Consider the following 11,901-nt stretch of genomic DNA (forward strand, 5'->3'; position numbering starts at 1 on the left):
GCCCCTGGCTGTTTCTTCTCTCCCGTCCCGGACACAACTGACTTCAACACACGCACACTTCTCTCTCTAAGCTGCCGGCTCCTCCTCTCTCCTGCCCTGTTTCTATGGGGACAGCCGTCCCACCCGGGCTCTAGGGGAAAACCCACTGCACAGTAAAAACATGTTTATTAATAACATCAACAGTAACTACCCCAGAGTGAGGTTTCTTCAGGGGGAAACTACATTTCCTTGTAAGGGGTCTGCCCACCCCTTACAGCTGCATAAACGCTCTCCCGCACACAGTACAGTCTATGTACCATGCCAGCTCCCTATGAATGTATGTTCACAAAATGGCCACTGTCTTATATAGCCCCTATGAGGCTTTTGCGGCTAAGCCAATCACAGTAACACCACAACAAAGATGGCTGCGGCATTACTGTGAGAGCAAGCATCATCAGATGTGTTCATCGGCTGGAAAAAGGCCCAGGAAGTCAGAAATGAAAATGAAAGTATCGGAGATGTTGTTGTTTTATCCGCCGGACACCGCATGTCGCAAATAGCCTGTTATCCGTCGGATACCGAATAGTGGCGAATACATTCGCTCATCCCTATTAAAGACAATAAGAGATTCAGGAGGAAACACAAGAGCAGAAAGGAAGCTACAAAACAAGAGGGATATGTGTCGCCCAGGGAATGGGGTACTCGGTTCTGGGCAGTGTATTACTGGGGAATGTCACTTTGGTGGTGGCTGTTAGCAGGTCCTGTGCCCTGGGTGCTTTTTAATGGTGAGTATTTACAGGGGAGAATAAAGTCATTTGTGTGACACCACCTGCGGGTTGCGGTTAATATTGTGGAACCGACGCTGCTGATGTGGTTACTCCCAGGGCTGGTGGTAATGACAGCGGTACAGGTGGTAGTAGGCCCTCCGCAGGTTGGGCTGAGCCTGGGAGATGTATGATGGAGTAATAAGGGAGACCACACCATGAGTTGTACACAACAGTCTTTACTCACAGTTGAACCCTTGGACGGCTGGTTCAGGGCCCTGTAGTTCCAGTGCCAGTTGATGACTCGATTGCTCTGTCCCTGGCACTCTCAGTGTGGTTGGATCCCCGTAGCGTTGAGCGTCAGGGGCCCAACTGTCCTTTTCATTGGCAGTCTTCTTCTCTCTAAGGCTGATGTCGAGGGCGGGGGCCAGCTTTCCCCGTCGCGGGGGCTGCTCGGGAGATCGTGCTCGGGTCCGGTGCCTTCTCCTCGGTGGCTCGAGTGGGGCCCGACCCGGGGCTAGAGCAGCGCTTTTCACCCACGAGTGAAAAGGGGAGGAATTGGATTTGTTTTTGGGATAGATAGAGTTTGTGATGTCACCCACGGGTTGTGCTGATGGTGGGCACCACCACTGCTGGTGACGGGGTTTCCGGGAGCGATGGTGGAGAGCAGCTAGGTGTTGACCCCTCCGTGGGTAGGGACTGTTGGTCCCGGGGCCCGGTGGGAGGTTGGGTTCCCGTAGGATGAGGTTTGCAGGGTGCAGGGTTGCGGTGCAGCGCAGCACGGTGCCGGATGGTGCTGGTGTACTCAGACACAGATGGACAGAGTCTCTGGTAAACCAAACGGCTGGATGGACAGCCGGCTGCGGTGTTCTCCCTGGATGGGTTGATGGTGGCTGTCGTTTCCCTGCACCTGTGTTTTGTGTCTTGACTCCAATGCCTGGGCACCGGGAGTCCGCTCCCCGACGTATACGTGCTGGAGTAGCCCTTTTGCCCGCAGACGCTGGCCCTTTTGATCTCTGGCCCTTGGCGGTGGCACTTATCCGGAACGGTTGGGCTGTTGCTTTCAATCGGGACTTGGGTGGGAATGAACCCTTGAGGTCCAGACCGCAATCAGAAAATTTGACTAAAGGTTGGCTTTATGCCTAGTCGGGGTCTCAGTACTGGTGCTTGGCTCCAATCGGCTCCCCGGTTCGGTAAAGGAGGGCCACCGCCCGACCCCGGTTCTACTGTTCCACTAACCTTCACCAACCCCTGCAGACGGCCACCACCATCTGCCGACCTTGCTGGAAGTGCCTGGGCTCTGACCCAGACACCAACAGTTTTCACTCCTCACTCTCCACTGACCACAACTGGACTGACTACTGTGTTTTTCCCACCTCCAGCCTGTGAACTCCTTGGTGGGCAGGGCCAACTGCCTGGCTCCGCCCCACCTGGTGTGAATATCAACCCTGGAGGGTGGCAACACTGGAGGGTGGCAACAAGGCTTTAATGTTTGACTGGTGTGACCTGTCCAGGGAAGGGGGTGTGTAGTGACCTGTGACCCCTGGGGTCCAGGGCGTCACATTGGCAGTGTGGACCCTGTAGGGAGGTATGCGTCCTAACCCTGATTCTTGCTTTATTGCTGATGCCCCCGGATTTGTGGGTCAGTGAGGTCCGTGCAGGTATTTGCCAGCCATCTGAAACTGTCACCTGACCTAGGGCCCTGTGCCTCGTGCGTGCTCTGGTCCCAGTGGTACTCGAGTGTACCCACCCTGGTGACCACTCGACCACTCTCCTGTGCCCCCAGTTCACCGTTTACATGACCCAGCTCTCAGGCACGTTTTTCCACTTTCACTTCTACTACTATTCTGACTGCAGTCCCATCCCACCAGGCTGTCTAGTTTCCTGGTCAGGCGCCACCCTCTAGGTGGCCATCCCCTTGTGTCCAACTAGCAGTGACCCCTGGTGTGGAGTGGTAACTAGGATTTTGGTGTGTGTTGGTGTTGCTGGCACTGGTGTTCCAGGTCCCAGGGGGTAGGTCCTGCATTCCTGTGAGGATGCAGTTCCCTGTATTGCCCTGAGTATAAAACCACCTTAGGTCTGCTCATGTTGATTCCAAGCACGAAACAAATTATTGGCTGGAGTGTCAGAATCTGCAATGTGAACAGAGCCCAATGCCACCATGACAGTCAGCGGAGATTGTGCAAAACTACATCTTACAATTGCATGTGGGATGGAGGTCTTAGGTTCCAAGGGTGCATTTTTATCTTTTCTTGACATGATCCCCAAGCTTTCTATTTACTCAGATTACTAATAGTTTCTGCCTGATCTTCTGGACTTGAAATCAGCAAAACTCTGATTTAACTGATACTTTTTTCTCTTTGTTCTTGATTCCTTTGCTGACATATCTTTCCTCAACTCGCTTCACCGGCCAGCCGCTACTCAGTGAGTGCAACCCTGAGATCTCTGCAGCGAATAGCACATGAAGTTACAGGGGTGAAGGGCAAGTACCTGATTCTCCGCAGCAGCCATGAAGCAGAGTGGCTTCCAATAAGTCTAGCCATATTAACCTTTTAAAGTTTAAAGATTCATAACAGCAAAATTATGAAAAACTGTAAATATTTTCAAAAATTAAAAGAAAAAGAACTTTATTGCAAAAGACTTGAGCCAATCAATCTAACTTTTCATTCACAGATGGATTCTATTGTACAGCCTAGGTATAATCAAAGACTAATAATGGAAGCAGAAGATCTGTCAACAGCAAGTTGTTAGCGAGTTTAATGTAATAAGCAAAAAAAAAACCAACATTTTTTTTAAGACTAAACAAATTAATTAAATTTATATGCAAAAGATAATCTGTCAATGTATGATTGTGAGTGATAGGGATGAACTAGTTTAGTTAAAGGCTCTCAACCTTTCCTTGGGAACTAGATATTACCTAAACCCATTTCCGCCACATATGGGAAAGGAGGTCATGAAAACACATGCCCCCCCCACAATAGAGAATATGAAACTAAAATACATGGGCAAGCCAGCATCTCCCGTAGCATTAAGAAGAGCGAACCACCTGCGTAATCAATTCTGATTCATTTTGGCTGGATAAAACGAAACGACCATAAGGGAGGGAGCATGACAGAGGCTCGCTAAGTATTGGAGTTTGTGGTGTAGGTCCCATGGTAGATATGCTGGAGATGGTCAGGAGACCCAAACTCCAACGAAGGGTTGTGTTAAAGTGTATGGCATAACGTATGTTTGGGACTACTTTTAAAGTGTGAGCTAAGTGTGTCATACATGAATTATGGTTATATGTATTGGAAAATAGGAAAGATTTGTTTGTGCTGAAAGAGTAATATGCAGGTGCAGGCAAGCACAGCAATAGATACTGTTTGCAACTAATGCAACAATGGTTCCTGTTCCAGGTGTGAGTTGGACCGGCCGATGCCTCCCCTCCTTGAGACTGTGTATGGTTTTACCTGTGAGAGCAACTATGTAGTATATATATATATTATCAAATGTCCCTGTGGCCTCCTCTATGTCGGTGAAAACATCCAGCATGTTGGCGATCGTATAGCTAGCCATAAATCCACCATCAGGTATGGAAAATTATGGTTACCTATTCCTCATCATTTTCATGAAGCTAAACATACCATAGCCCAATTACGTTACCAGGTCATCGATAAAGTGCATAGACCTAGACGAGGAGGCAACCACATAGAGCTCCTCAGAAGAAGAGAGAGTTATTGGATACATAAGCTACAAACATTAACACCAAAAGGTGTAAATAGAGAGATGGATTGGCCACTATGAACATGCATTTAATCAACATTGTTTATGTCCTTGTAAAACTCCTCCTATATGATAGACGTTATACTAACTGTATCATGATATTGTTTACAGAAGTCTTGAAAGACGCCATCCTCACTTTCTCTTCCTCTTCTCCCACCGTATACGCACTCATAGATGGTAAAGTATAAATCATCACGTTCTATATAATCTATCTACCTGGTATAGCAACCTAATTTCCATTCTTCTATTATTTCTATTATTTATTTTTATTATTTTTATTATTTATTTTTCATGTTTTATTTTTATTTATTTATTATTAATTATTTTCTACCTATTATTTTGTTACTTTTCTTTATTCCGGTTATTATGTATTAATTTGCATTATTATTTTATTAGTATTGGGACCCTTCCTTTATGTTAAATTATCATATGCATCTAACCTAACTTTACTTTCAGGTCACACTATCCTCCTCCTAGACCTCATTATGTACATATAAACATCATTTGCATGCTATATGATTGTATATACTTAAAACTAAATGTGTTTCTTCTATGATTTCATATACAGAAGGTCTGTATTTTCCCTTATTTATCATCTATCTTCTATGATTTCATATACAGAAGGTCTGTATTTTCCCTTATTTATCATCTATCTTCTATGATTTCATATACAGAAGGTCTGTATTTTCCCTTATTTATCATCTACTCATTGCTATACCTGGCATCCATCTAGATATGATTACTAGAAAGTATACTCTGTATTCCCCCATATTCAGTATGACTGTATACCATTACCTTTGCCATCCAGGTCTATATGAACATTTATCTAATATTATGCCTCCTACTGGATTTATTCTGATTACCTGTCACTCTTTTTTCCCCTCTCGGACTATGTACTCCTTAACAGCAGCATATTTACATCACCCACCTATGCTAACACACTCTCTTAATGCCGTTTTCCAACTAAGTGCAGATTTGACAACACTGCGCATGCGCGGGCGCTTCTATTTCAACCTCCATGGTACCGCTTGTGGAGACACGGGGCTCAGTGGGTGCTCTTGTCCACTAAAACCCGCCGCCTTTAGAAAGACAGCGTGGCTCAGGGTTCATCCCAACTGAACGCCGGCCTCCTTAACCGTGGGCGTAACACTACTCAGACAACACAAGGTGAGGGAACCACAATAATTAGACTTTATTGGATCCCCAAACAATTAATGGCACATAACACATAACCAGCAAAACACACAAATGTAACAGGCAACAGAGTCTCACCCTTCCGCTGCTCACCAGGGATTTAGAATGTCCATGCCTCACAGGTTCCAGGGCCACTCACTCCAGTCCAGCAGCACCCCGCTTTTGGTGGGCACCCACTGAGAAAGGAATAATGCCAGATTCAGGAAGCTGTGTGAGGTCTGCAAAGTCTGTAACAGGTGACTGAACTGTCCCAACCTGAGTGTCCTCCTTAGGTAGTCCTGGTATGATGTTACAATCCTGGCAGCCGGAGTCGAAATCCCTAGGCTGTGGATATGGTCTCCAACTGGAACCGGAATCCCTAGATTGAAGCCATAAGATATCCTGATCCTCTAGTCAGCTCCAAAGAGCTTAGACTGGATCCATCAGCATCCATCAACCTTCATTTACCCTGGTGGCTTAAAGAAGTCCCTTTTATAGCCATAACCTTCCCTTAAGGCCCCGTCACACTAAGCAACATCGCTAGCAACATCGCTGGTAACGAACAACTTTTGTGACGTTGCTAGCGATGTTGCTGTGTGTGACATCCAGCAACAACCTGGCCCCTGCTGTGAGGTCGTTGGTTGTTGCTGAATGTCCTGGGCCATTTTTTAGTTGTTGCTGTCCTGCTGTGAAGCACAGATCGCTGTGTGTGACAGCGAGACAGCAACAACTAATGTGCAGTGAGCAGGGAGCCGGCTTCTGCTGAGGCTGGTAACTAATGTAAACATCGGGTAACCAAGAAGCCCTGTCCTTGGTTACCCGATATTTACCTTTGATACCAGCCTCCTCCGCTCTCACTGCCTGTGCTGCTGGCTCCTGCTCTGTGCACAGATAGCTGCAGCACACATCAGGCAATTAACCCGATGTGTGCTGTAACTAGGAGAGCAAGGAGCCAGCGCTCAGTGTGCGCTGCTCCCTGCTCTGTGCACATTTAGCTGCAGCACACATCGGGTTAATTAACCTGATGTGTGCTGTAACTAGGAGACTGGGGGCTGGTCACTGGTTGCTGGTGAGCTCACCAGCAACTCGTGTAGCCACGCTCCAGCGATCCCTGCCAGGTCAGGTTGCTGGTGGGATCGCTGGAGCGTCACAGTGTGACAGCTCACCAGCAACCTCCTAGCAACTTACCAGCGATCCCTATCGTTGTTGGGATCGCTGGTAAGTTGCTTAGTGTGACTGGACCTTTAGGATACACTCTGTCCTCATCGATTGGTTGGACAAGATTGCTTCTCCCATTGGATGAATTTCAAGCTGCATGGATAATGTTCATTTAAATGATGTGCATAGAAAGACTCAGTATATCTACATAGAGTCGGCAAGTCATCGACTAGACAATGGCTACTAAGGTAATTACATTGTCAATACACAACTACAATACAATGATTACTGGAAAAGTCTGGAGAGCAATAGTTAAGCAAACATGACTTAGCACACATAAGAACAACAGTCTGACTGAATGTTAAGAAACTTTAACCCATGAGAGTCCATGTCGTCACACCGCTTATACCTTAATACTAACGTACGGCCCCTAGTGCGCATGCACGGACGTCTTACCACACTTCCGGGTTGCAGCGCTTAAATAGCCTGCAAACCCTATCACATATTGCATTGAGCCAAAACCTGGGAAGGCGGCACACAGGTATGTTAGCAGTTACTCCTATACACACTTTTATGGATTCTACCTCCACTATATTAACTATACCACAAACGTCTTTGTCTTTTACCCTATAGAGGAATTTCTCTTCCACCACCACTTGCAAACCCCAAATGAACGTCTCGCAGGTAATATGTGCTTTTCCAGCATTCTAACTATTGCTCTGCTTCCATCATGACTTATATACAGGCTTCCATCTTGTATCTAATATATACTACTACTATGTTTATTTCAGATAGAAGCACCCTTAATGTTATGGTAACTGAACCAACACCCCACATGGTGATAACCACTGATTACAGACTTAAGGTAGTAAAGCTATATGGCATAGAATATATATTATCACACATAGTATTCTAATTCAACTTCTTGTACCCACAAAGGAACTACAAGTCACAGGATATACAATAATCTCTACTGTCTGCCTAAAAAGACGTGGTTATACCCCGAAAAAACCTTACAATACAAATAAGGTATTTGATAATGGCCATAACTCTCATCTGATCTATAAACCAGTTATTTACTCACATACTTTTTGTCTACAGAACGTGCTCCCTGTGGTCCCTATACTCTCTAGGTGGAATTCCTCTCAATCTTTACCTCTGCATTTGCAGAACCTGTTGAAATAAATCTCTTGAGAAAAGACTTTCCTTATTAGTGGAGGTATGCATTCTAGATGAATTTTCTGCTGAATTTTCTGCTGATCTTTTTGCTAAATCTCATTGTCATTTATATCATATGCTGCTGTACAACCTACTGTTAGAAAAAGACTTGTACTAGTTTTGCCTCTATTCTGTACCGCTGTATCCATACGAGACAAGAACTTCTTGCTATATGGGAATATCTTGAAACTTTTATGTTGTAAATATGTAAATGATGTAAATTATGTAGATTTCTGATCACTATTTTTTCACTTCATTCTAGTGACGTGGCGTGAAAAAGGCCTCTAACTGGGCCGAAACGTTCCCTGTCCTTCTTTTTCAAATAAAAATACACAACTTTTTGCAAAAAAAAAAAAATCCGTTCAGTCTTCTTTCTTCAAATTGTTCTAAAAAATGAGTGTGCAGTGTCTATCTAGTGACTATGGTTATACCCAGGCAGAAAAAGTGTGGGAGAGATTCTGTGAGGCAGAGAGAGACTGTTTGAGGGAGATTCAGGAAGTGGTTGTGCCATAGGTGGAGAGAAAAACCGGGATGTCGCTTGAGGCAAGAGCTGGTGGATTGCTCAGTCGGTACCTGATGCAGGAGAAGACATTGCCTGGATGAGCCCAGCTGCCCTTTGACCCTAGAGAAGAAAAGTTACCTCCATTCCCCACCAGAGAAGTGTGCACCAAAAGACTTCGTACCCCGAGTTAGGACCAGTTCACTGCACAGTACCGTGAGTGTTTGAACTTGTGCACACTGGTTAAGGTTTAGTGTAGGCCTTCGTAGTTAGAGTGCAGTGTCTGCCAGTTAGGTTAGAACCCAGGGTAGTATAGTATAATTGTGTATTTTCTGCAGTTGTTTGTACTGTTTTCCTTTGTGATAGTTGGGGCAACAGTTGTAGTTCACTCCAGCTAAGTCGCTCAAATTGTGTATTATTGCCTGTTCCAGAATACCGTTTTTTCCTGCTGGAGCAAATACAAGGAAAAGTCCAGCTCACCTGTAATAGTTCATTGGAGACCAGCAGTTTTTGACCGTGGATGGACTAGAAGGAGAAAGCCAACTCCAAGCAGATAAGAAGATAAATTTGTAGGATTGTCCAGCAAACAGGTCCAAAATTTAAAAGTATAAAATGTTTTCTTTATTTCATCGTAGATAAAATTCCATCATGTCAAGTACACAAAACATAGAGCAGGAGGACGTACATTGGAGTTTGCATATGAAAACGAGATCACCTGCAGGTCTTAATCTTAAGAATGATTTAATGCTTCTATATTGATTGTTTTTCTCCTTTTTTATTTATTTTTTTCCTCTCTCTCTCTTCTTGTTCTCCTTTGCGCACACATGATGTTTGATTAATGAATTCAGTCTGCTACTGCTATTGTGACCTCATGTCCTGTTTACTTGTGCTTTTAAAAGGCTTGTTTCATTATGTTCTGTATGGAGACAGAATAAGGATGTGATATCGAAACGCGTCCTCCTGCTTTATGTTTTGTGTACTTGACATGATGGAATTTTATCTACGATGAAATAAAGAAAACATTTTTTACTTTTAAATTTTGGACCTGTTTGCTGGACAATCCTACAAATTTACCTTTGTCTCTGCTGTCTAGCAGCCCTTATTTGTTATCCCCCACAATAAATTACCCTGTTTGGTCTGTAAACTCGTCTGGTACTGTTGCTTATTCTGCACCACGGAGGTCCCTTGGTCATCCGTTCAAATATTTCCCATATTCCCTCTGGCACAAGACCACCACCAATCAGAAGCATAAAGGGACCATAACCTTCATTGATCATGCAGGTACATTACGGTATAGCTCAGCCCAACTTAGCATCATGCACTTCAGTGGATAGAACTGCAGAATCACATAACAAGTGAAAAGTCAAAAATAAATTATTACAGATTTTCAATGTAGTCAATTCCCCTTTAATAAGTTAACTAGTGTGGGTCCCTATAGATTTAACCTCCTTCAGATATTACTGGTTTCTGCACCTTTCCTTTGATATAAAAAATCAATATAATTTTGCAGAATCTTGGACATCTTTCTCTTTAATCTGGCTGTCCTGTAGATCATGTAGGACGAGTGTACAGTCGGTAGAAAATTCAAGACCATATGAAGCCATTTAAGGTCTACACAGAGGAAATTGTAATAAAAGAAACCAAAAAGATAACCGGTGAAAAATGTAGTGTTATATATGAAGGTGACAAATACTAATTTCATGGCGGAGTAATGTGTCTCCAAATTGATGGATAAATTACTGCTCCTCTTCATCTTTACTGTGTGATGATACAATGAGGAGAAGAGGAGGATGGAAGAGGTAAAATAGAAAATCATTGGAATGGAGGCTCCTGTACTAAAATATATCAAGAAATTAACACGAATGCAATCCACGAGTTGATTTTTCATGGTTGTATTGTATATTTCTCCACTGGGAATCTTCAATTTGGGCATTAAACAACTGAAAGCAGATAAAAGTCCTGAGGCTACAATGAAATGAACAGTCCTGGGTACGATCACCTTTCTGAGATACAAGAACAGTCTAGTGCGGAGGTTTGTGATCTTCAGACAGAAGACAATGGAGAGCAGAGATGTTAGCCAAATATTGGAATAAATACAAAAAGCATAAACTGAGTCTAAAATATCCCTCATTACATCTGAGAGCGGCCTGCTGAGGAAGAACATAAGAAGAAAATACATAGTATTAGCACATTGAGCGCCCATCCTTGACATCCCGAGAGAAGTTACAACGTGGTCAACAGAAGTCACCGATCTTCCTTTCCACCAGTCATTGACATTGACGCCAATAATAAAGGAATGTATCACCAGTCCAAGAATAAGAGCGATTATTGCCAGGACCAGGATACCCAGATACTGGAAATTAGTGTCGACCTCTGTGGAATCAGCCATCTCTCTTGTGCTGTGGATTCTGATAACACAGCGAGGCTTTATTGAAAGTTTAATGAAAAAATATTCCATTTATTCAAATAAAGGAAAATTTAATAAGAAAATGCAAACTACGTCCCATAAACTCCAGCATGGACCAGGTCTACAAATGCAGAGCAGATCACATAACATATAAAGCTCATTTTACAATAGTCACAAAGGAAAAGTTGATATCACCAAAATATGTTCACCTGTTCTTTCACTGTGTAAGTACAATGATTGGAGATAATTTCAGTGGAATTAAATTCTGCTATCACAGGAGTGTTGGGGTAACTGGAGCATGGACCTGTTAGGGCCAGGTGGACGGGCAGACCCAGGAGGTGGATCCACTGGGCCGAACACCTCACTGAAGGCAAGGGGTCCGGTAGCCGGAGCACTACAGGTAGCAGGACAGTCCGTTCAAGGAGTGGAGTGTAGAAGTCCCTGGGACCACGGAGTCACCGAAGGTAGTCCGGATGACGGAGCTCAGGTTCGGAGGCCGAGATGTTGTCAGGCAGAGTCCGGAACCGACGGAGCGAGAAGACGGGTCACCACAGGGATCAGAGATGGTATGGACTGACGAGATGGCGGACAGTCACCGTTCGGGGTTCGGGAATCGTCAGGACCGGATGGTGCGGCTCTAGGAGAGAGATAGGTAAGTATACCGCAAGACACAAGGAGACCTGACTCCTAGCTTAGCAAAACACGAAGAACAGGCCCCGCCCACTTGGAAAGGATTCCCCTATATACCCTGTACCTGATTCTTCAATATCCTGTTGGAGGACACTGGCCCTTTAAGAGAGGGTCAATGACCGCGCGCGCGCCCTAATGCGCATGCGCGAGGCCCGGGTGCCAGAAGCCAGAGCAGGGAGCGGTGAACAGGAGGCAGGAGAGCCGGGCTGGGGCCGAGTTGCCGACGGACGCCGGGAGCGGGGACCGGG

The 11,901-nt window shown here is 44.8% G+C and overlaps 1 protein-coding gene across 1 annotated transcript; it reads right to left on the bottom strand.

The window, feature by feature from the left end:
• Positions 1–10,006: 10,006 nt before the first annotated feature.
• LOC142297428 (taste receptor type 2 member 4-like) lies at positions 10,007–10,945 on the bottom strand. The gene has a single exon (XM_075341656.1). It carries the CDS (start codon positions 10,943–10,945, stop codon positions 10,007–10,009), a length of 939 nt encoding a protein of 312 aa, XP_075197771.1.
• Between the last annotated feature and the right edge of the window lie 956 nt (positions 10,946–11,901).

The sequence above is a fragment of the Anomaloglossus baeobatrachus genome, chromosome 3, assembly GCF_048569485.1.
Source record: "Anomaloglossus baeobatrachus isolate aAnoBae1 chromosome 3, aAnoBae1.hap1, whole genome shotgun sequence".
NCBI classification, from domain to species: Eukaryota; Metazoa; Chordata; class Amphibia; order Anura; family Aromobatidae; genus Anomaloglossus; species Anomaloglossus baeobatrachus.